This window comes from Pseudophryne corroboree, chromosome 9 (genome assembly GCF_028390025.1).
Source record: "Pseudophryne corroboree isolate aPseCor3 chromosome 9, aPseCor3.hap2, whole genome shotgun sequence".
In the NCBI taxonomy this organism is placed as follows: Eukaryota; Metazoa; Chordata; class Amphibia; order Anura; family Myobatrachidae; genus Pseudophryne; species Pseudophryne corroboree.
Genome location: NC_086452.1, coordinates 156,804,564 through 156,830,993, shown reverse-complemented (window position 1 = coordinate 156,830,993; position 26,430 = coordinate 156,804,564). Strand labels below are relative to the sequence as shown.

Sequence of the window (26,430 nt, the reverse complement as noted above, 5' to 3'; positions counted from 1 at the left end):
GTGTGTGAGGCTATGGGAGCAGTGAGTGTGTGAGGCTATGGGAGTAGAGTGTGCAGCTATGGGGGTACGGAGTGTGAGAAACTATTGGGACAGTGAGTGTGCGTGTGTGAGGCTACGGGGGCAGTGTACATGTGAGACGATGGGAGCAGTGAAGGTGTGAGGCTATGGGATCAGTGTGTGTGTGTGAGGCTATGGGGGCAGTGTATGTGTGAGGCGAATGCACCATGGCGCATGCATCCCACGGCATTAGCTTTCACAGAGCAAGCATCCCAAAGAGTTAGCTTACACAAAACATGCGTCCCACGGCATTAGCTTACACAGCGCATGCTTCCTACAGCAGAGCTTACACAACACATGTGACACAATGTGTTAGCTTACACAGCGCATGGTGCCGCGGCATTATCTTACACAGCGCATGCATCCCACGGTGTTAGCTTACACAGCGCATGCATCCCACGGTGTTAGCGTACACAGCGCATGCATCCCACGGTGTTAGCTTACACGGCGCATGCATCCCACGGTGTTAGCTTACACGGCGCATGCATCCCACGGTGTTAGCTTACACAGCGCATGCATCCCACGGTGTTAGCTTACACAGCGCATGCATTCCACGGTGTTAGCTTACACAGCGCATGCATCCCACGGTGTTAGCTTACACAGCGCATGCATCCCACGGTGTTAGCTTACACGGCGCATGCATCCCACAGTGTTAGCTTACACGGCACATGTTTCCTACAGCAGAGCTTACACAACACATGTGATACAATGTGTTAGCTTACACAGCGCATGCATCCCACGGTGTTAGCTTACACGGCGCATGCATCCCACGGTGTTAGCTTACACGGCGCATGCATCCCACGGTGTTAGCTTACACAGCGCATGCATCCCACGGTGTTAGCTTACACAGCGCATGCATCCCACGGTGTTAGCTTACACGGCGCATGCATCCCACAGTGTTAGCTTACACGGCACATGTTTCCTACAGCAGAGCTTACACAACACATGTGATACAATGTGTTAGCTTACACAGCGCATGCATCCCACGGTGTTAGCTTACACGGCGCATGCATCCCACGGTGTTAGCTTACACGGCGCATGCATCCCACGGTGTTAGCTTACACAGCGCATGCATCCCACGGTGTTAGCTTACACAGCGCATGCATCCCACGGTGTTAGCTTACACAGCGCATGCATCCCACGGTGTTAGCTTACACGGCGCATGCATCCCACAGTGTTAGCTTACACGGCACATGTTTCCTACAGCAGAGCTTACACAACACATGTGACACAATGTGTTAGCTTACACAGCGCATGCATCCCACGGTGTTAGCTTACACGGCGCATGCATCCCACGGTGTTACCTTACACGGCGCATGCATCCCACGGTGTTAGCTTACACGGCGCATGCATCCCACGGTGTTAGCTTACACGGCGCATGCATCCCACGGTGTTAGCTTACACGGCGCATGCATCCCACGGTGTTAGCTTACACGGCGCATGCATCCCACGGTGTTAGCTTACACAGCGCATGCATCCCACGGTGTTAGCTTACACGGCGCATGCATCCCACGGTGTTAGCTTACACGGCACATGTTTCCTACAGCAGAGCTTACACAACACATGTGACACAATGTGTTAGCTTACACAGCGCATGCATCCCACGGTGTTCGCTTACAAAGTGGCAGGACCAATTGAGGTGCACGGTATCAGAAACGTATTCAGGAGTGGAGACTGGAGGTGGTTATTCAGATGCATGTATCTTATGGGAGTGTAGTGGGTGTGTCGCTGAAGTGGTTTACGAAATCAGATGCTCAATTGCTCACACTGGAGGACATTCTCTGGTGTAAAATACACCTAGCATGGGACAAGCTTAGATGGTGTGATCTAAAGATGCACCAAGTGGTGTTGTAGTGTGTAAGGTTACACAAAGTGGGTGTCCCAATCCTTGCACATTCTTACGCAAGGATAAACACTAGGGAAGGGCATCTAGGTGCATTTAGCATAAAGTCATAGATGTAAAACATGGGCGCCGCTGCATCTGATTCAGAATCCGCTCCTTAGCCAGAACCAGCCAATTGCAGTCATGTCTTTCTGTTTCACAACAAATGTTAATATGGAAAATATCAATGTTGTGTCAATTTTGCATATAGGTATTTTCAAATGTTATTGGTAGACCTTTTAAGATAAGCAACTTAAGGATTTATGGGGGTAATTCTGAGTTGATCGCAGCTTCAAGTTTGTTAGCAATTGGGCAAAACCATGTGCACTGCAGGGGAGGCAGATATAACATGTGCAGAGAGAGATAGATTTGGGTGTGGTGTGTTCAATCTGCAATCTAAATTGCAGTGTAAAAATAAAGCAGACAGTATTTACCCTGCATAGAAACAAAATAACCCACCCAAATCTAACTCTCTCTGCACATGTTATATCTGCCCCCCCTGCAGTGCACATGGTTTTGGCCAACTGCTAAAAAATTTCCTGCTGCGATCAACTTGGAATTACCCCCAATGTTCTGTAAATGAGCAGCCCATGACAATTTTACTTGTATGCTAGATGCATCATCTACATGAATATCCTTGGAATTCCTTAGCCTGTCCAGTTTTATTTCATGTTGTTTTCTTTGTGACAATGCTGAAATTTTTTTTAAACATATGTATCCACCCCTACAAAAATATGTCCATGTTTACTTTCACATAATTAACGCAGACATTTACACCTAACAATGTACGATTCAAAATATATTATATATAGGATTATCAGCAATGTGGAGTCATGATGTGCGGCTGAACACACCATTGATAATTATGGCAGAGTAACATTGCAGCCTCTATGGGGTACATGGAAAAATGTGCTACAGTATGTTGGTGGTCACTAACATATAATCTCAATAATGAGAATATCCCACTGATAGGTACTTATTTAAGCGAGGAAGTAGTCTGTGACCGATTAAAACATTTAAAGATTAATAAGTCACCAGGTCCCGATGGTATTCACCCAAGGGTTCTAATGGAGCTTCATTCTGAACTTGCAAAACCACTATTTTTGATCTTTAAGGATTCAGTAATATCAGGTATGGTTCCCAAAGACTGGCGTATAGCGGAAGTAGTGCCTATATTCAAAAAGGGAAGTAAAGCTGAACCAGGTAATTATAGACCAGTTAGTCTTACATCTATAGTGGGGAAAGTATTGGAAGGTATTCTAATAGATGGTATTCAGAAGTTCCTTGAAGTCAATAAGGTCATTAAAAGGAATCAACATGGGTTTATGAAGGACAGATCCTGTCAAACCAACTTACTTGGCTTTTATGAAACAGTAAGCGCAAACCTAGATCAGGGTAAAGAGGTGGATGTAATCTTTTTAGATTTTGCCAAAGCGTTCGATACTGTACCACACATGAGACTTATCTACAAGCTACAAGAATCAGGGCTAGGAAGCACAATATGCACTTGGGTCAAAAACTGGTTAGATAATAGGGAGCAGCGCGTTGTGGTTAATGGATCTTTTTCAACTTGGACTGAAGTGCTAAGTGGTGTGCCGCAAGGCTCAGTATTAGGACCGCTATTGTTCAATATTTTCATTAACGACCTAACAGAAGGTCTAGAGAGCATGGTGTCAATTTTTGCAGATGATACCAAATTGTGTAAAGTTATAAATGCGGAGGGGGATGCTGAGTCGCTTCAGAATGACCTCGTTAAATTAGAAGCTTGGGCAGCGAAATGGAGAATGCGCTTCAATACAGACAAGTGTAAGGTAATACACTGTGGTAACAAGAACAATAATAACACCTACCTACTAAATGGGGGAAAATTAGGGGATTCTGTACTGGAAAAGGACTTAGGTGTCCTCATAGATAGCAAACTAAGCAGTAGTACCCAAAGTAGGACTGCAGCAAAGAAGGCTAATAAGATATTAGCATGCATAAAACGGGGAATTGATGCTAGGGACGAGAGTATTATACTCCCGTTATATAAATCACTTGTGAGGCCACACCTTGAATACTGTGTACAATTCTGGGCACCTTACTACAAAAAGGATATCCTGGAGCTAGAAAAGGTTCAAAGGCGGGCGACCAAACTAATTAAGGGTATGGAGACGCTAGAATACGAGGAAAGGCTTGCAAGACTAGGCATGTTTACACTGGAAAAGAGGAGATTAAGAGGGGACATGATCAACATTTACAAATATATAAGGGGACAATATACAGATCTTGCGCAGGACCTGTTTTTGTTTAGATCAACACAGAGAACTCGTGGACACTCGCTCAGGTTAGAGGAGAGGAGATTCCACACAATACGGCGTAAAGGCTTTTTTACGGTAAGGACGATACGTGTTTGGAATTCCCTGCCTGAGGGAGTTGTAATGGCCAACTCAGTCAACACCTTTAAGAATGGGTTAGATAAATTCCTAATGGATAAGGATATCCAGGGTTACGGGGCATAGTCACGCACTATGGTTATTATAAAAAAGAGGGGTTAATTGGAACGGCAGTAAGCAACTTCAGTCAAAATTTTATACAAAATAATCGTGCATAGGAGACCACAAATAGGTTGAACCCGATGGACAATTGTCTTTTTTCAACCTTAGATACTATGTTACTATGTTACAGGGTGCCTGGGAATAGGCGGTCATCACAACTAATTAATTTGCCACTTTAGAATTATTCTCATCACATACGGATTAAGAATGTCAGAATTTTTTTTGGCAGATTTGTTTGTACATTTAGTCCAATTGAATCAAAATGTTGAGCTAACTGCTATTGCGGCAGATTTGCAGATTTAGGAGCATAAGCATCAACTCTCAGAGAGAGATAAAATGGAGAACGATATAGTACTGACCAGATCCTGTCACTTTTCAAACACAGCCTGTAACATGGCAGTTAGGAGCTGATTGGTCTGTACTTTATCTCGCTCCGCTTTATCTCTCTCCTAGTGTTGATGCATATGTCCATGGCATTAGCCTCTGCATATACCACTTTATGGCTGCGAGAAGACACAGGACACCATTAAAACTGCTTATTTATACTTATTTTGTTGTGATAACATTTTAACAACGCACACACTGGTGTTGCACTTTACATCCCTCTTTCTCTAATTAAAAGCATCACAACTGTGTCGTGGGCTTTCAGAATCTTGTCAGATTGGGCCGGCATGTCAGTTAGATTACATGGTCACCAGCTGATGTAATATTACTTGTACATGAAGTTAGTGTATATGTTACATACATGTAAAATGAACCATAGTGCAAAAACATGTAAGCATAATCTAAAAACATCTAAACCATGTAGACAATTTCACATTTTAATGACATGTTAGCGTTTACTTATGTTCTGAACAATAGTGTGCAAATTCTTCCATGCTAACGTATCAGTAAACTTCATTTTAAATGGGTTTTTAAAATTCCATATATTAAAACAGCAGCTTTTATTCAACCACATTACAGCAGGAGTGGTCTTTTGGCTGGCGTTCTTAAAAAAGTTAATCTTCTATAAAAACGCCTATAGTTACACCATGAGAAGAAATTTAGGAGGCAAATTTCACAGCATTGTAACATCCTGAAAGTAGCGAATATGACGTAACCAGAAGAGCGATTGTTTAAGTCCCAACAATTCTGGCCTCTTAAGTGCTTCCAGTCACTGTGGAGCAACTAGATTCAATGAGTCCATACGAGATGTCAGTGACACATTGACCACATGAACTCTAACATCAGTTTGGTTTTTAAATTGACACATGAATGGCCGTATGATAAAATACTGTTTTTGATTTTTCATTTCACACTGACTGATAAGACGATACAGAAAAAAAAGTAAAAAAAAAAGTGTTTTGTAAATGAAAAAAATAATTTTTTAGACTCCACAGCACATAATGCAGATGTTTTTGACTGAACGTAGAAACTGAAATAAACACATGGGCATTAGGAGTCATTAGTATGAGATATCTTCTTCCATAAAAGGGCTTTTAGGTTGTTTAATATTAAGGAATGCTGCATCTCCATGTTCTTGGTAACGGCTTTCAGGGCAATGCAGGAGTAGATCTGTTTCTCCAGCTCCTCTCGAATTTCGGAAGGGCTGCCCCGGAGCAGGTAGTCCTTTACCAACAGGCATATTTTGGCTAGATTTGGATGGGTTATATCTGCTGTGCATTTCTTTTTCCTTTGGTCGCACAAAGTGCTGCAGTCAGTACCATAAACACAGTCCGAGTCAGCCTCACAAGGTCGGTCTTTAATCAATTCCTTCAAGTTCATCTCCGGGACAATGTTCCTCATGTCCACCACTTTCAAGTCATATTTGTCGTTATAACCAAAGTGTTTGGCACTTATATCACACATAAGAAAATTCCCATAAGGTCCATGAAAAATGTCTTCTACAAATTCTAGAAGACCAATAACTATCTTAGCCTTCCGAGGCCAAGATGGGGTAAACCACTGGTCCATGCGTTTTCGCAATCCTTGTGGAACAAATATTTCAAAGATCCATGGTAGGCTTATTCCATAAAGTGAGGTGTAAGGTACGGGCTCAGTGATATATAGATCGCCACAGAACCCCAGCAGTTTCGGAGTGTGCTCCTTGTCTTGCAAGATGACCATCAGCAAAAACTCATTAAGCTGTAGAAGTGCCCAGGCAGACTTCGCCTCGGGAAGGGACACGTGACCATCCTTATTGCCATCTGCAGCTGCCAATATAAGGTTCACTAGGTCTCGAAGATTACCTTGGTCCCCCAATTTAGTCTAAAACAGATTAAAAAAAAGTTTTTTCATTGATATAATACAAGTCTTAAAACAAAAACAACAATAACAAATGTATCAATATCTAATGCCGGGTACACACTGGAGCGATATTGGGCCAATATGTAGTTTCTGGACAAATCGGATCATCATATCGGGCATATCATTCAGTGTGTATATGTGTGTTCCTGCGGCCGCTTCCGATGTTGCCCGGTCGGTTCTCCTGTACGCCCATCCAGGCGATAAACACTTGCAACCTAGTTTTATGTAAATGAAGAAAGAATGACATGTTTGTCCATCCTTCATACATCGTTCTAATGTGTACCCAGGATCCGATATGTCCAACACATCGGCTGGGGACACATCGCTCAGTGTGTACCCGCATTACATCACTATAAATTGCACATAAGATTTACAACTCAATTTTTTTTACCTTAATTAGCACAGAAACATGAAGGGCAGAGAGAAGGTTGCTGAACAGAATTCACAAATATGTAATTTTTATGCAGATAATGCAGTAAATTCACACACAAAAAAAAAATCAGGTTTTTAAAGGATGATGACTAACAATTTATCTTGTTATTGTATCAGTTAAGTGCACTATAACTTTCAGCATAATTTCAAAATGAAAAAGCCTTAATAGGACAATGAGTAAAATAAGGGTGTCTTTCAGGCAATGCTTCCTGGGAACATTATCTCCAAAAGTAGAAGCCAGTCTAAAAACCTAGCAGATGTCGTATTGACTGATGACTTTACCACAATGTCCTACTGTAGGTATATAAGCGAAAGGAGAAAAAAAAAAAAGGCGGAATAATAAAACTAAAGATAGAGACTGGAAAGTCTTGTTGAGGGAGACAATGTAATAGCAGATCATCTGAATAATTATTTTTGCTCAGTATTTACTACTGAAAGAGAGGGGAAGGGGCCACAGTTAAGTTGCAGGGAAATTCAGGAAAATGAAACAAGTACATATACAGAGGAGAAGGTCCTAACAGAACTCTCAAAGCTGAAAGTGGACAAATCTATGGGGCCAGATGGGATACATCTAAGGATACTAAAAGAACTTAAAGAGGTGCTAGTAGCACCACTGACAGAATTATTCAACCAGTCATTAGCTACAGGAGTAATTCCAGAGGACTGGAAAAGAGCAAACGTAGTCCTACTGCACAAAAGTGGAAGCAAGGAAGAGGCAAACACCTACAGACCAGTGAGCCTTACATCAGTAGTAGGAAAATTGATGGAAACACTCTTAAAAGAAAGGGTTGTAGATTATCTCAAATCCAGCAATTTACAGGATCCCAAACAGCATAGATTCACTGGGGGGAAATCATGTCAAACAAATCTTTTTGACTTTTTTGACTGTGTGACTAAAGTGATGGATAAAGGTGGAGCCATGGATATAGCTTATCTAGACTTTAGTAATGCTTTTGACACTGTTCCACATCGCAGACTGCTAAATAAACTTGAAAGTTTGGGATTGGATATTAGTATTATTGAATGGATACGCTCTTGGTTGAAGGATAGAAAACAGTGAGTTGTGGTAAATGGAGTGCCTTAACAGGATATATAATATTACCAGTGGAGTACCCCAGGGATCTGTACTTGGACCAGTGCTGGTGACATTGCAAATGGCATTAAAGGGAAAGTATGCCTTTTTGCAGATGACACAAAGGTATGCAACAGGGTAGACACACCAGGTGGGGTAAAACAAATAATTGAGGATCTAGGTAGACTAGAGGAATGGTCAAGAGTGTGGCAATTACAGTTTAATGCCAAAAATTGAAAAATCATGCACTTGGGTTTCAAAAATCCAAAGGCCAAATATAGTATTAATGGCACTATACTGGAAACTACTGAGGAGGAAAGGGATCTAGGAGTCACTATTTCAGGTGACTTAAAGGTAGGTAAGCAATGTAACAAAGCAATGAGGAAGGCTAGTCAGATGCTTGGCTGAATCGGGAGAGGAATCAGCAGCAGAAAGAAAGAAGGAAGTAATAATGCCACTGTATAGGTCATTGGTACGGCCTAATCTTGAATACTGTGTTCAATTCTGGAGGCCATATCTTCAAAAGGATATTAATAGATTAGAAACTGTACAAAGAAGGGCAACTAAAATGGTGTATAGCCTACATTACAAAACATACCCAGAAAGACTAAGAAATCTCAATATGTATAGTTTGGAGCAGAGAAGGGAAAGGGGGGACATGATAGAAACTTTCAAATATATTAAGGGTTTTAACAAAGTCCAGGAGGCAAACATTCTCCAAATGAAGAGAAACAATAGGACACGAGGACATGCACTGAGACTGGAGGATGGGAGGTTCAGGGGAAATTTGAGTGCTCCGGGCAGAGAGGAGGGGGCCCGAACGGAGGAGGCTGAACACGGGCCTCCTCCTCTCTTAAAACGCCCCTGATTGTGTGAGTGCTTTTATTTGTATATAAGGGGGGTGGGGCGCCGTGATGTGAGCTTGCTCTGGGAGCCATGGCTCCACGCTACACCACTGGGCACAAGTTATCGTTCCCAATCATAGTCTACGTGGATCATAAAGTATGAAAAAGTCCCCCCCAAAATTTTTTTTATATGTGAGACGCATGTCGACTTTTTTCATGTCGACCTATTTCCAGTGTTGACTTATCCACTGTCGACCAATGGGTGTTGACCTAATTGGTGTCGACCTACAGTCCGGATAAACTATAAACACAGCTGCGTCAGCAGACGACACTGAAATAAGTATCAGGGTGGCAGAACACTGAGGGATTTGGTGCCGTCGATTGGAGTATTGAAAGGAAGATAGGTTAAGTCAGAGATGGAAAAGCACACGAGGGTAGAGGGCCTTGCTTGTGAAAGGTTAAATTCTAAAAGGGAGGATGTGAGGTATGGCCATCAAAGGGTTCACCATCGAAGGGTATACCTACCATAGCACATGAAAGGCGGCGTAGGATGAGTTGCACCATTGGGAGTCGGAACTAAGTTGCTGCCACCTCAGGCAAAGGGGTGGGTTTAAGTGTTGTGCTCCCTGAGCTGGAAAAGAAAGCTATTGCTGCGTTTTTGCCATCGATGGCAGAGAACCATCGGACAACAAATCATCACTGGCAAAACCCTCGACCATTGGATGCAAACTATCAATGCAAACTTATTTATGAAAAGTACTAAAGGTAATTTTTTAAATTTCTTTACAAAAGCCTAAAAAGTTGGCATGAACAACGCATACATAAAGAATATAAGGGACAGAGTAACAGTACAATAGTCCTAAAACACAAATAGTTGCAAAATGCAAACACAATTACTGATAATTTTTTAATAGTACTTTTGATTTATAATCAGACATATATCTGCAACCATTTGTGTTCTGCACGCCTTGAAGTGCGTAGTTTTGCTTTTCACATTAGTATTCTCCTTTATTTATATGGCACCACAAGGGTCCCACAGCCCCTAACAAAGTACAGGGTCGAGTCACATTATTATGACCACCAGCTAATAGCCAGAGCAACCGCCATGTGCGGCATGGACAACAGCTAGATGGGCTGAACTGTCGTTTTAGACACACGTCGGTAGCCCCCAGGTTCATTTTGACTTGTCAGCTGCTCCACTGTAGCGTGTCAGTCGGCCCTCATGCACCGTCGTAGCTGACGTTCACCTCTCCCATCAATGGCACATGCACGGTTATTCGTAATAGTGCCATTTGTCCAGTCACGATACACCTTCACCACAGCAGCACGCAAACAGTTCACAAACTGCGCTATTTCAGAAATGCTGCCACCCTTGGCCCGAAAGTCAATAATCATCCCTTTTTGCAACTCGCATAAATCACCTCTTTTACCCATGACAGCAACGAGTGATATGTGTGCAGGCAGCCTATCGCACACATTATATATCCCCCAAGTCAACACAAGGCACGTGCCGTACTTCACGGGCTACCCTCTGCTGATGTCAAATGTTGTAGGCGGTCATAATAATGTGACTCGACCATATACATAAGACATGAGCACATCAGAGAACAGTGGCCTCTCCTTCTCCCTCTTATATGGGTCAGTTACCTCTCCTTTTCCCCTTTATTTGTGACACTGTCTCAATAAAGCTTTGGGCCTGTGATGTTCCCTTAACCACTTCCCATCCTCAGCTCGATCTGTAAGGAAAATGCTGCCTTCTTTAGGACAAGTAATGCACTACATGGGGGTCGACTCAATTCACTGACAGTTGAATAGCGGCGGGAGTTAGCTCCCGTCGCTATTCAATTAAGCTCAAGTTAAGTCGGCGAAGGCCAGTTCTCCCGGACTTAACAGGTTGAATTGTCGGGAGAACGGGCATTCTCCGACTTAACTCCCCGCCGCAATGCTGATTCCCGACAGAATCAGCCTCGAGCCGGCCACGCGGCAGCACTTTTGTCGGATTTCTTCTCTCATCCCCTGGGGGTGAGAGAAGAATTCACGACAATTGAGGGTCACTTGTCGCTGTATTGAATAGCGCCGGGAGCTAATTCCCGGCGCTATTCAACTGTCAGTGAATTGAATCGACCCCATGGTGTATTGTAAGATGTCACTTTGCATGCTGTATACCCTGTTTTATACTGTAACATATGAATATACTGTATGACTGATTTATGTTCCATGGTGTATTGCACTGAGACACAGTAAACTTGAATGTTGTTTTTTACAAGTAAAACCAAAAACATATGAACTGCATCAGCTCGTGTAAAACATAAAATAAGAAAGTCCAGATCAGACCACAAAATACTTGGCTCTACTGTTAATTGCTTTAAAATACAATATACAAGTTGTCTTTTCCCAGTATATCTGTACATTGCTTTCTAACGTATTTGTCCACAAAAGTACATGTAGTAATATTAAAAAAAAATAACAAATCATAGATGGTATTCTTAATAACCCTAATCTTTGTTTTATTACGATCACATTGTTCAAAATTAAACACTTAGGGGCAGGGGCGGATTGGGAACAAAAAGCGGCCCTGGAAAAATTTGTACTAGTGGCCCCACATGGGCAGCACCAGAGGTGTAAGGTCTAGCCATGGGCCATGGCAGCAGCACCCTCCCCCCAAGACTTTCCAGATAGTGGGCATGTCCAGCATCAAGGGGGAAGTTAAAAATAAATAAAAATAAGAATTTACTTACCGATAATTCTATTTCTCGGAGTCCGTAGTGGATGCTGGGGTTCCTGAAAGGACCATGGGGAATAGCGGCTCCGCAGGAGACAGGGCACAAAAAGTAAAGCTTTAGGATCAGGTGGTGTGCACTGGCTCCTCCCCCTATGACCCTCCTCCAAGCCTCAGTTAGGTACTGTGCCCGGACGAGCGTACACAATAAGGAAGGATTTATGAATCCCGGGTAAGACTCATACCAGCCACACCAATCACACTGTACAACCTGTGATCTGAACCCAGTTAACAGTATGATAACAGCGGAGCCTCTGAAAAGATGGCTCACAACAATAATAACCCGATTTTTGTAACTATGTACAAGTAATGCAGATAATCCGCACTTGGGATGGGCGCCCAGCATCCACTACGGACTCCGAGAAATAGAATTATCGGTAAGTAAATTCTTATTTTCTCTATCGTCCTAGTGGATGCTGGGGTTCCTGAAAGGACCATGGGGATTATACCAAAGCTCCCAAACGGGCGGGAGAGTGCGGATGACTCTGCAGCACCGAATGAGAGAACTCCAGGTCCTCCTTAGCCAGGGTATCAAATTTGTAGGATTTTACAAACGTGTTTGCCCCTGACTAAATAGCCGCTCGGCAAAGTTGTAAAGCCGAGACCCCTCGGGCAGCCGCCCAAGATGAGCCCACCTTCCTTGTGGAATGGGCATTTACATATTTTGGCTGTGGCAGGCCTGCCATAGAATGTGCAAGCTGAATTGTATTACACATCCAACTAGCAAAAGTCTGCTTAAAAGCAAGAGCACCCAGTTTGTTGGGTGCATACAGGATAACAGCAAGTCAGTTTTCCTGACTCCAGCCGTCCTGGAACCTATATTTTCAGGGCCCTGACCTCATCTAGCAACTTGGAGTCCTCCAAGTCCCTAGTAGGCGCAAGACACCACAATAAGCTGGTTCAGGTGAAACACTGACACCACCTTAGGGAGAGAACTGGGGACGAGTCCGCAGCTCTGCCCTGTCCGAATGGACAAACAGATATGGGCCTTTTTGAGAAAAAAACCACCAATTTGACACTCGCCTGGTCCAGGCCAGGTCCAAGAGCATGTTCACTTTTCATGTGAGATGCTTCAAATCCACAGATTTGACTGGTTTTAAACCAATGTGTTTTGAGGAATCCCAGAACTACGTTGAGATCCCACAGTGCCACTGGAGGCACAAAAGGGGGTTGTATATGCAATACTCCCTTGACAAACTTCTGGACTTCAGGAACTGAAGCCAATTCTTTCTGGAAGAAAAATCGACAGGGCCGAAATTTGAACCTTAATGGACCCCAATTTGAGGCCCATAGACACTCCTGTTTGCAAGAAATGCAGGAATCGACCGAGTTGAAATTTCTTCGTGGGGCCTTCCTGGCCTCACACCACGCAACATATTTTCGCCACATGTGGTGATAATGTTGTGCGGTCACCTCCTTTCTGGCTTTGACCAGGGTTGGAATGACCTCTTCCTGAATGCCTTTTCCCTTAGGATCCGGCGTTCCACCGCCATGCCGTCAAACGCAGCTGCGGTAAGTCTTGGAACAGACATGGTACTTGCTGAAACAAGTCCCTTCTTAGCGGCAGAGGCCATAAGTCCTCTGTGAGCATCTCTTGAAGTTCCGGGTACCAAGTCCTTCTTGGCCAATCCGGAGCCATGAGTATAGTTCTTACTCCTCTACGTCTTATAATTCTCAGTACCGTAGGTATGAAAAGCAGAGGATGGAACACATACACCGACTGGTACACCCACGGTGTTACCAGAACGTCCACAGCTATTGCCTGAGGGTCTCTTAACCTGGCGCAATACCTGTCCCGTTTTTTGTTCAGACGGGACGCCATCATGTCCACCTTTGGTAATTCCCAACGGTTTACAATCATGTGGAAAACTTCCCCATGAAGTTCCCACTCTGCCGGGTGGAGGTCGTGCCTACTGAGGAAGTCTGCTTCCCAGTTTCCATTCCCGGAATGAAACACTGCTGACAGTGTTATCACATGATTTTCCGCCCAGCGAAAAGTCCTTGCAGTTTTTGCCACTGCCCTCCTGCTTCTTGTGCCGCCCTGTCTATTTACGTGGGCGACTGCCGTGATGTTTTATCCCACTGGATCAATACCGGCTGACCTTGAAGCAGAGGTCTTGCTAAGCTTAGAGCATTATAAATTTACCCTTAGCTATATTTATGTGGAGAAAAATCTCCAGACTTGATCACACTCCCTGGAAATTTTTTCCTTGTGTGACTGCTCCCCAGCCTCTCGGGCTGGCCTCCGTGATCACCAACATCCAAAACTGAATGCCGAATCTGCGGCCCTCTAGAAGATGAGCACTCTGTAACCACCACAGGAGAGACACCCTTGTCCTTGGATATAGGGTTATCCGCTGATGCATCTGAAGATGCGATCCGGACCATTTGTCCAGCAGATCCCACTGAAAAGTTCTTGCATGAAATCTGCCGACTGGAATTGCTTCGAAGGAAGTCACCATTTTTATTTACCATGGCCCTTGTGCAATGATGCACTGATTTTAGGAGGTTCCTGACTAGCTCGGATAACTCCCTGGCTTTCTCTTCCGGGAGAAACACCTTTTTCTGGACTGTGTCCAGAATCATCCCTAAGCACAGGAGACTTGTTGTCGGGATCAGCTGCGATTTTGGAATATTTAGAATCCACTCCTGCTGTTGTAACAGTATCCGAGATAGTGCTACTCCGACCTCCAACTGTTCCCTGGACTTTGCCCTTATCAGGAGATCGTCCAAGTAAGGGATAATTAAGACGCCTTTTCTTCGAAGAAGAACCATCATTTCGGCCATTACCTTGGTAAAGACCCGGGGTGCCGTAGACAATCCAAACGGCAGCGTCTGAAACTGATAGTGACAGTTCTGTACCACGAACCTGAGGTACCCTTAGTGATAAGGGCAAATTTTGGACATGGAGGTAAGCATCCCTGATGTCTCGGGACACCAGATAGTCCCCTTCTTCCCGGTTCGTTATCACTGCTCTGAGTGACTCCATCTTGATTTGAACCTTTGTAAGTGTTCAAATTTTTTTAGATTTAGAATAGGTCTCACCTAGCCTTCTGGCTTCAGTACCACAATATAGTGTGGAATAATACCCCCTTTTCTTGTTGTAGGAGGGGTAATTTAATTATCACCTGCTGGGAATACAGCTCGTGAATTTTTTCCCATACTGCCTCCTTGTCGGAGGGAGACCTTGGTAAAGCAGACTTCAGGAGCCTGCGCAGGGGAAACGTCTCGACATTCCAAACTGTACCCCTGGGATACTACTTGTAGGATCCAGGGGACCTGTACGGTCTCAGCGTCATGCTGAGAGCTTGTCAGAAGCGGTGGAACGCTTCTGTTCCTGGGAATGGGCTGCCTGCTGCAGTCTTCTTCCCTTTCCTCTATCCCTGGGCAGATATGACTCTTATAGGGACGAAAGGACTGAAGCTGAAAAGACGGTGTCTTTTTCTGCAGAGATGCGACTTAGGGTAAAAACGGTGGATTTTCCAGCAGTTGCCGTGGCCACCAGGTCCGATGGACCGACCCCAAATAACTCCTCTTCCTTTATACGGCAATACACCTTTGTGCCGTTTGGAATCTGCATCACCTGACCACTGTCGTGTCCATAAACATCTTCTGGCAGATATGGACATCGCACTTACTCTTGATGCCAGAGTGCAAATATCCCTCTGTGCATCTCGCATATATAGAAATACATCCTTTAAATGCTCTATAGTCAATAAAATACTGTCCCTGTCAAGGGTATCAATATTTTTAGTCAGGGAATCCGACCAAGCCACCCCAGCTCTGCACATCCAGGCTGAGGCGATCGCTGGTCGCAGTTTAACACCAGTATGTGTGTATATACTTTTTATGATATTTTTCCAGCCTCCTGTCAGCTGGCTCCTTGAGGACGGCCCTATCTATAGACGGTACCGCCACTTGTTCTGATAAGCGTGTGAGCACCTTATCCACCCTAAGGGGTGTTTCCCAACGCGCCCTAACTTCTGGCGGGAAAGGGTATACCGCCCATATTTTCTATCGGGGGGAACCCACGCATCATCACACACTTCATTTAATTTATCTGATTCAGGAAAAACTACGGTAGTTTTTTCACATCCCACATAATACCCTCTTTTGTGGTACTTGTAGTATCAGAAATATGTAACACCTCCTTCATTGCCCTTAACGTGTGGCCCTAATAAGGAATACGTTTGTTTATTCACCGTCGACACTGGATTCAGTGTCCCTGTCTGTGTCTGTGTCGACCGACTAAAGTAAACGGGCGTTTTAAAAACCCCTGACGGTGTTTTTGAGACGTCTGGACCGGTACTAATTGTTTGTCGGCCGTCTCATGTCGTCAACCGACCTTGGCGCGTGTTGACATTATCACGTAATTCCCTAAATAAGCCATCCATTCCGGTGTCGACTCCCTAGAGAGTGACATCACCATTACAGGCAATTGCTCCGCCTCCTCACCAACATCGTCCTCATACATGTCGACACACACGTACCGACACACAGCACACACACAGGGAATGCTCTGATAGAGGACAGGACCTACTAGCCCTTTGGAGAGACAGAGGGAGAGTTTGCCAGCACACACCAAAAACGCTATAATTATATAGGGACAACCTTATATAAGTGTTTTCCCTTATAGCATCTTTTTTATATATTTCTAACGCCAAATTAGTGCCCCCCCTCTCTGTTTTAACCCTGTTTCTGTAGTGCAGTGCAGGGGAGAGCCTGGGAGCCTTCCCTCCAGCCTTTCTGTGAGGGAAAATGGCGCTGTGTGCTGAGGAGATAGGCCCCGCCCCTTTTTCGGCGGCCTCGTCTCCCGCTCTTAACGGATTCTGGCAGGGGTTAAATATCTCCATATAGCCCCCGGAGGCTATATGTGAGGTATTTTTAGCCAAAAAAGGTTTTCATTTGCCTCCCAGGGCGCCCCCCTCCCAGCGCCCTGCACCCTCAGTGACTGCCGTGTGAAGTGTGCTGAGAGGAAAATGGCGCACAGCTGCAGTGCTGTGCGCTACCTTAAGAAGACTGAGGAGTCTTCTGCCGCCGATTCTGGACCTCTTCTCGTTTCAGCATCTGCAAGGGGGCCGGCGGCGAGGCTCCGGTGACCATCCAGGCTGTACCTGTGATCGTCCCTCTGGAGCTAATGTCCAGTAGCCAAGAAGCCAATCCATCCTGCACGCAGGTGAGTTCACTTCTTCTCCCCTAAGTCCCTCGTTGCAGTGATCCTGTTGCCAGCAGGACTCACTGTAAAATAAAAAACCTAAGCTAAACTTTTCTAAGCAGCTCTTTAGGAGAGCCACCTAGATTGCACCCTTCTCGGCCGGGCACAAAAATCTAACTGAGGCTTGGAGGAGGGTCATAGGGGGAGGAGCCAGTGCACACCACCTGATCCTAAAGCTTTACTTTTTGTGCCCTGTCTCCTGCGGAGCCGCTATTCCCCATGGTCCTTTCAGGAACCCCAGCATCCACTAGGACGATAGAGAAATTAAATATTATGAGCATATTATATGATACACCTTCAGAATTTAGGAAACTATATCATTCTTTAGAAAGATATATTTTCTTGCTTATTACACCAACCGTATCCCAATCACTATTCACTCAATCTTATATGTCAGCCAAGCAGGCAGACAGAGCATACACTAGATCATCTGCAATCACAGGCTAAGTGGCAAAGTAAATTTTCATATATGCAAATTATTTTGCATCTTATTCATTATGTTTATAAAAAGGACCACATGTCCTCAAACAAAACAGGCCCCACAGGTGCGTCGGCCCACCGGGAATCTTCCCTGTAAACTCTATGGCCAATCCGCCTCTGCTTAGGGGGATATTAAATTGTCCCCGAAAATGTTTCGACCACCAAAAACGGGTTTTCACATATATATTTTTTAACTTTATCGCCATTTTCTTCCTCCCTATCCAATTATACCGACACCTGCCGACATCAGGTACAACTGAATATCTCCGGGGGAGTGGGGGGGGGGGGTGAATTAGCCGTGGAAAATTACAGTGGCTAACTGAAAATCTCCCTTAGAAGAAGAGCCATTCCAGGACGGACCACAATGCAGCATTTGTGCGTGTCAGTGTGTGTGGAGTGTTTGCTATTTTAAATACGGTTATGTAATGTGGCGTTTGATAAAGTGGAACTCCATGCATCACATAATTAGTCATCAGACCTCCCACTTAGATCATGGTCTCTGAATCATGGCTGCAGTCTGTAAATAAATCTCTATACATCAGACTCAGTATAGAGGAGAACACAGCTAAATGCCAGAAGCTCAGCTCTGCTGAAAATCACATTATTGATGACATTGATTTCCGTCAGCCTGATTACTAAACAGTTCTAAAGACAGAACTCATCAATAATCATTCTGCAGTGCCAGCGGCTTACGCTGCAGAAAATGGCTTCTACAGTATGCTTTACAAAATAGCTTTATGGCCTTCAAAAGAAATGGTTTTGGTTAATGTGGCAGGAGTGCTTTAAAGAGCCATTACCAAGAAAAAAATTCTAGCTTTGCAATAAATAAATAAATGAAGCCAGTCTATTAATCACTATTGAAAGTCACAACCTCCGCCTGTCCTCAAGTTAACTCAGCTGTTGTTGTATCTAAAGGACAACACTAGTCATCATGTCAGTCTTAATATTGAACTTCCTTCCCTTGAAATAGTGAGAGTCTGCAAGGGATGATTCGGAAAGGCATGGCAGCCTGGAGAACGCGACAGGACATGCCGTGACTCTGCGCTCTGTACTTATATATAGACTAGTAAATAAATGGACCCGGCATCTGACAGGTCACCTCAGGCACCTGCCTCTTCATCTGATCCCATTGTTCTTGCCCCCTCTCTTCCTCTCTCCTTCCCGTCCCGTTATACTTAGGCCCCTTATCACATTCCTCGTCCTCTTCTCTCCCACCGCTGTGGCTCATGTTAAATTTGAGAAACATGGGCCACAGCTGCAATTAGGTCAACACACAACATAATCATTACCATTTGGGAAGAATAAACAAACACTGGTTTATATACTGTGTAGATATAAAGCAATAAAATTGCAGAGTTTTGTGATGTACACTTTAAAATCAAGATAAATCATGCCAGACCTTTTTCCACATTTACTACCACCTTGCAACCAAATCAATAAAAGCGAGAAACAAAGAGGCCATTTTTAGAAGAAGGAAAATAAAACACAAATATCAGCAAGGGTGTATGTAAATAAAGGATACAATACAAGAGAAAATTTAAAAAGAAGAAAAACCGCGATGTTGCCGGGATTTTTGTGTTTAAGCTGCCCTGAGCAAAAAAAATAATTAAATAAATGCTAACAATGTGTTAAGAACAAGGCGCTTGTGAAAATGTATGATGTGTTTTGCAACATATAAATGTTGCAATACTGCAGTGCAATACCTGTAATTTATTACAGGTATTGCACTGCAGTATTGCAACATTTATATGTTGCAAAACACATCATACATTTTCACAAGCGCCTTGTTCTTAACACATTGTTAGCATTTATTTAATACAAGAGAAAAGACACTTACTTTAAAAAGACTGTGCACCATTTCTTTGAACTTTTGGACAGTGGTACCCCTTGTTGGCTTGTCAAACAGTACAATCTCTTTCCTTGGCTCCAGTTCAGCTCCAAAATCAAGACGTAGAGTATCCTCCATTTGACACTTTATCACACCTTCCAGGTTTCCCCAGATCCCCAGGTACAGCTATAGAAAAATACAGTATCCATGATGCATTCATTTCTTGTGTATCAACTAACACTTCTAGGTTGCATGACTGGGTCAGATTTACAGTGCTGCATAACAGATATAGGGGTCTATTTACTAAGCTTTGGATAGGAGCAGTATGATTTACCGGAGCATGGGATCCCGGCGCTTGAAATACAGACGACGGTATTCCGATATGTACGAAGCCGACAGGGGTGAGTAAGGGGTGTTCTCCCCTTTTCCCAAACCCCCTACCCCTAACACTTCCACTCTGCAGCCTAACCCTAACCTCCCTCGTAGGTGCCTAAACCTAACCCCCTGTCCCTGCTGCCTAACCCTAACCCCCCCTCCCCGAAGCCTAACCCAAGCACTCTGAGGGGGGTGCCTAACCCTAACTCCCCCCTACCGCAGTCTAACACTAACCCCCCTGGGATGCTGTCTAACCCATCACTCCCCCCCCCCCCCCCCCCGCAGTCTGTAATTCCACACACCCCCCCCACCTGCGGTTTACCTGCCTTGCGGAGTGGTCTCTCCTTGTTTTTCCGTCTGTCAGTATTCTGGCGCTGGGATGGTATACCCATTCTGCATGCCGGTGTTGGCATTTAGAACATTGTCGGTATTCCGGCGTCTGTATTCTGACTGCCTGTATACCGACAGCCGGTATCCTGACTGCTTTCCCATTGGATGGAGATAGAGTGGACGGAGATAAAGTACCAGCCAACCAGCTCCTAAATACCATTTTTCAAACACAGCCTGTGACATGGCAGTTAGGAGCTGATTGGCTGGTACTTTATCTCCATCCAAGGTTTAGTAAATAGACCCCATAGTGCACAACTGAACGATAATGACAAATGACACTGTTTCCATGTTCAATGAAGAAAGACTGATTGCCTACAAAAATCACGGGTTGTCTGATGACCACACCTGCAGCGATAGACAAATTGGCCGATTATCCCTTTTGGCCCTAAAATCAGCCTGGGAATAATCCAATCTAAATGTGTAGTTTCAGCAACTTCTTTTCACTTTTCCTTTTCTATTTAATAAGAAATGAGCAATAACAATTCTGTTTCAAACTTATGGGCCCTACAGACTCGGCGACCCGCCGCCGAGCTGCCCGACGACCGATGCGGAAGAAGTTTCTTCACTCCCCCCGTCACCCGGCTCCATAGTAGTGCATGCTAATATGGACGAGATTGTCCATATTGGCCTGCATGCATAAGCGACCCGGCACCAACGATGAACGAGCGCGGGGCCGCACATCGTTCATCGCTGGTGCCTACACACTGAACGATATGAACGAGTTCTCGTTCACTAATGAACGAGAACGTTCATATCGTCCACTGAAATCTTTCAGTGTGTAGGGCTCATTACAGTTGTATATTTACAATAACCAGGAATATTATAGTTCCCTTCATTAGATTATGTTGTAATGGTTGTAAAAAGGAACAATCAACGCACAGCAACCAGTAAAAACTAGCCTATAAAACTGCCGCCTTCCATTTCTAAAAATAATCAGGCCGTGCGTAATTCCCAAGAGGTCATGTGATAATCAGAACGCTAAGTGATCCACCTATAAGTGAGCTCTCCAAGTAGTGAGTAACTCTCTGCTGAGTACATTTCAGGGATGGGCACACCAGATGCTGCTGAACGACAGTCCGCTGATCATTAAGGGAGATCGTTGAGCAGCAGATGGAGGGCAAAACACAGCCCTTCCCTGTTATGCACCATTTGCATACATTCTCCTATTAACACACAGGAAATTAAAAAGATACCTGACTGTTTGGTTTCGTTGACAAACATTTTCCAAAATACAGGGTTTCCTTAGAGCACAGGCCGTCACAGGCTGATCCGTCAATAATCCCCTTCCGATATTTGTCACACTGGAATGAAAAGCCAGAATTAGGCATTGTACTGTAAAATCCATCACACACCATTTCCAGCACCAAATCAAGAGAGTCACAAATTAAGTAGATTCTCCTATGACTGTTCAGTACATTCAGGAATGGAGGGAATACTGGGGAAACGTACTTCTTTTGCAAATGCTATAAACGTACACGTATTCTTGGCTTGTAGAGTACTTCTCTTTGGTAACCATAGGCAAAATATTTTACATTGAAATTACTTAGTTGCCGCTATAATATACACTCTTGGATGATGATAATAATAATACTACTAATATTAAAATAAAAATAATATTTATATAGCACTTTTCTCACAATAGGATTCAAAGTGCTTTACATTTGCATTTACGGTACAAAATAACCTTAAAAGGAAATATAATGAAGCATTTGATCTTGAGTTTTTTTTAGGAACCAAAAGGACATTAGTGAAATTCTTGAGAAAACAGGTAAGTCTTGTGTCTTATTTTGATGGACTGTAGAGTAGAGACCTCTAGAACCATGCGAGGCAGTGAGTTCAGTAGGGATCCACTTATATAAAACAACAGTCTTAAATTTGTGTGTTTACAATAGTATAAAATGCATACCACTGAATGGGAGTGGTATATCTTGTAGACATTCGTAATTGACCACATCGACATTGATCATGTGGATACTGATGAAATGTCGACATAATGTCCCTGGTGGTCTGGCAGTGACTTACCTTGCACGGCTGGACCAGCAATGTCTTCTGGGTCAGGTGGTCAGTTGATGAGGACTTGATCAGTTCCCCAACTCTCCCACAGCCTAACCCACGCCTGCTGCAGTGTAACCCTAACCCACCCCTGCTGCAGCCTAACCCTCCCCTCCCCTCCTGCAGCCTAAACTTATTGAGGCTGGCTAAATAAGGACACCTCTGTACACTGATAGGTTACTGCCATTTTATTCCAGTCAGAGCAGAGAATCACTTTATGGGACATAGATGAATGCAGGTGTGTGGATTAAAAGATTGACAGTACATATTAAACAGGGTGATAAGGTCAACAGTTGAATAGTCCATACATGTTTTTTTGTTATTTTAACCCTAATCCTAACCTCCCCCTGGTGTTTAACCCTAGCCACCTCCTTCCGTAGCCTAACCCTCCTCCAAGTGCCTAACCCTTACCATCCGCAAAGTGCCTAACCTTAACCCTTCCCCAAGTGCCTAACCATCCTCTCTGGCAGCCTAACCCTCCCCCAAGTGCCTAAACCTAACACTGCCCTAAGTGCCTAACTCTTACCATTCGCAAAGTGCCTAACCCCAACCCTAACCCTCCCCCAAGTGCCTAACCCTAACCCTCCCCCAAGCGCCTAACCCTTACCATCCGCAAAGTGCCTAACCCCAACCCTAACCCTCCCCCAAGTGCCTAACCCTAGCCCTCCCCCAAATGCCTAACCTTAACCCTCCCCCAAGTGCCTAACCCTCTCCCAGGTGCATTACCCTTACCATATGCCAAGTACCTAACCCTAGCGGTCCTCTCTAGCAGCCTAACTCTCCCCGAAGTGCCTAAGCCTAACCGTCCTCTCTGGCAGCTTACCCTCCCCCAAAGTGCCTAACCCTAACTGTCCTCTCTAGCAGCCTAACCCTCCTCCAAGTGCCTAACCATCCTCTCTGGCAGCCTAACCCTCCTCCAAGTGCCTAACCCTACCCATGTACTTAACCTTTAACATCCTGCCAAATGCCTAACCCTAACCATCTGCCAAGTGCACAACCCTAACCCTCCCTTCTGGCAGCCTAAACCTCGCCCAAGTGCCTAACCTTAACCCTACAAATCATGAAAAATCATGAAAAACCATGGGGTTTATTTACTAATATTCGTGTTTTTTCCGTTTTGAAGGGTGTTTGATCTCGAATGTTATCGGGTGCATTTTACTACAACTTTTTGAATCCTGATACGGTCATTCACTAAGCTGCCGAGTTTTGCACATTCGTTTTTTCCGATGTCGATGTGATTCGTAATATCAAGCAGTGTTTTACGGGAGTGATGAGTAAAACTCTGCCTGACAAAACACAAGGAATCCCGGTCGGATCTGTGAGATCCGTGCAGGGCTTCATTGTGTACCTTAAAAAGTTAATTAAAGTCTTAAAAAAAGTTAGAAAAAATTGCGTGGGGTCCCCCCTCCTAAGCATAACCAGCCCGGGCTCTTTGAGCCGGTCCTGGTTGTCAAAATATGGGGGGGAAATGACAGGGGTTTAATCAACCAGCATCGGGCTCTGCGCCTATGCGCTCCATTGTAGCCAATGGTGGGAACTTTGCGGTCAGCGGTGAGGTTACTTTCGGTCAACCGCTGACCGCAAAGTTCCCACCATTGGCTACAATGGAGCGCATAGGCGCTACATGGTATCTGTGCCGTGTGCTGCCGGACAGACACTACAGGAGCACACAGCCAATCAGGAGAGTGCCACAACGTGGCGCTCCCTGATTGGCTGAAGGGACCCTCTTTGACAGGAGTCAGGGGTGGTCCTGGCAGTCGGGGAAAGGGGTCCCATGTGTAAACATGGGGCGCCTTTCAGTGCGTGGTCGGGTTTCCGTTTTATTACTTTGCAAAGTACGTGGATTATACAAAGAACAGAAGGTACACTGGATTATGTGAGTATAATTTTTTTCACAGGTACCCCTAGGATTCAACATGGAGAAGAGGACCGAGCCTCGTGGGAACATAGGTAAGTATGTGTGTATGTTGGTGTGCATGTATGTAATAAAGTTGTACTGTCACGGTGTGTGTCCTGTTTTTATTGGGGTATTTTTTTAGTAGTAGTACTACAGGTACCAGCGGGCCCGGTTTTCCACTGCATGCTGGTACTTGTGGTTCTCCAAGTACCAACTTGCGGGGGAGGCTTGCTGGGACTTGTAGTACTGCTACTAAAAACAATATTCACATTTTGTAAACAAGGCTATCAGCCCCCCATCCGCCGCCCTTGGATGGGGGGACAGCCTCGGGCTTCACCCCTGGCCCTTGGGTGGCTGGAGGGGGTGGACCCCTTGATTGAAGGGGTCCCCACTCCTCCAGGGTACCCCGGCCAGGGGTGACTAGTTGGGGTTTTAATGGCACGGCCGCAGGGACCGATATCAAAGTGTCCCCCGGCTGTGGCATTATCTCCCCAGCTAGTGGAGCCCGGTGCTGGTTTCAAAAATACGGGGGACCCCTACGCTTTTTGTCCCCCGTATTTTTGGAACCAGGACCAGGCGCAGAGCATGGTGCTGGTTGATTAAATATGGGGGAACCCCTGTCATTTTTTTCCCCATATTTTTTCAACCAGGACCGGCTCAAAGAGCCCGAGGCTGGTTATGCTTAGGAGGGGGGACCCCACGCAATTTTTTTTTCAGATTTTACACTAAACAAACCCTTTCCCATAGATAACCATGCACAGATCTCACTGATCCGTGCATGGTTATCCAAACTCGACTGGAAAAAGCAGGTCTATTTTATTGCTGCTTTTTTTAACGAATCGAAAAAAAACAGACCCGCACTTGAGCACTCAGAAACTAACACCCAAATACGAATGAATAGTGAATGCCCGTATTCTATGAAATAACAGCCTTGTTTGACCGATGGTCTATTCATTCGTATTTCTGAACGTTGTCATTCAAACCATTACGAATAGTCCAAACACTGCAGAGATTGGTGCTTAGTGAATTCCCGGATTGGGACTTAGAAAAAAAAACACAAATCGGCCAAACTCGGATTTTTTGTAAATACTGGCCCATGTGTCAACACACTTTTATGTGTCAACAATTTGCATGGTGACCTTTGAACTGGTCAACCTCTGGACCATGTTGACCTATTGCCTGCCGAATATCTAGTGTCACCCTATTGGCTGTATCTATTTACTGTCTATCTACCATCCAAATACCAAATGCAGGGCGTTTGGCAACTGGATATGAAAAGTAATTTTTTCCCCCTGCGCTACAGAGTTTTGAGTTCCCGCTCTACGATGGAAGCACAATGGATGGGACAAGGACAATTAATGTGGTCCATACCAGAGACAGGACTAACGGCATATGCCACCATGTCAAGCAAACGTTATTATTAAGCAGGAAACACAAACACTAGATGAATCACACTATTGTGACAAATTGGGATGCAAATAATAATGATAATAATAATAATAATAATAATAATAATAATAATGATAATAATAATAATGATCATAATGATAATAATAATAATTAGTGAAATATGCATAAAATCCATCCCATTACAAATGACATTATTTCTTTAACCAGTGACTTCTGTGTTAAACAGGGGAATTATATATCTGTACTAGGGTTGTACTGACTTGATTACAACACGTGAGGTTCTGTTATAATCTTACTAGCTGAATACCCGTGCTTCGCTACGAGATGAGGATGGTAAATTAGAATTATAGTTTTTCGTTAATTGACGTTGTTGGAGATGTAGTATAGAGGAATATCTTGCTTCCCTTTCCCACTTTGTGTAGTGGCCGCACCCCTTGTTGGTCCCCCCCTGCTCTACCCACTATACAACTCTCAGTCTGTGGCTTCTTGCTGCCTCCATTCCCCTCTTCACATCATGTCAGCGCCCCTGTGAAATGATCGATTTATTTACAGTTTCTTATATAGTGCAGCACATTATGCCTCTCCTGATATACTCTGTGCTGCTGTGGGGCCCTGCTACTTTCACTATATAACAATCAGAGTGTGGGTTCGTACTACCTCCATTCCCCTCCTCACATCACGTCACGGCATCTGTCACATACAGCCCTGTCCTGCCTGACATATAATGCATCTCCTAATATACTCTGTGCTGCTGGGGACACTGCTCCTCCCACTATATAACTCTCAGCGTGTGGCTTCCTGCTACCTCCATTCCCCTCCTCACATCATGTCACTGCCCCTGTCACATGCAGCCCAGTCCTGCCTGACATATAATGCATCTCCTAATATACTCT

General features: G+C 44.5%; 1 protein-coding gene across 1 annotated transcript in view; it reads right to left on the bottom strand.

Annotated features, from left to right (window-relative positions):
• Nucleotides 1–5,283: 5,283 nt before the first annotated feature.
• Nucleotides 5,284–26,430, bottom strand: part of DIPK1A (divergent protein kinase domain 1A) — a 293,300-nt gene continuing 272,153 nt past the window's right edge. The window contains exons 4-6 of the mRNA XM_063939879.1: nucleotides 21,372–21,479; nucleotides 19,423–19,599; nucleotides 5,284–6,723 (exon numbers count right to left, since the gene is read on the bottom strand). Of these exons, the coding sequence (XP_063795949.1) occupies nucleotides 5,911–6,723; nucleotides 19,423–19,599; nucleotides 21,372–21,479 (1,098 nt within the window). The 3' untranslated portion in view covers nucleotides 5,284–5,910. The remainder of the gene's footprint in view (nucleotides 6,724–19,422; nucleotides 19,600–21,371; nucleotides 21,480–26,430) is intronic.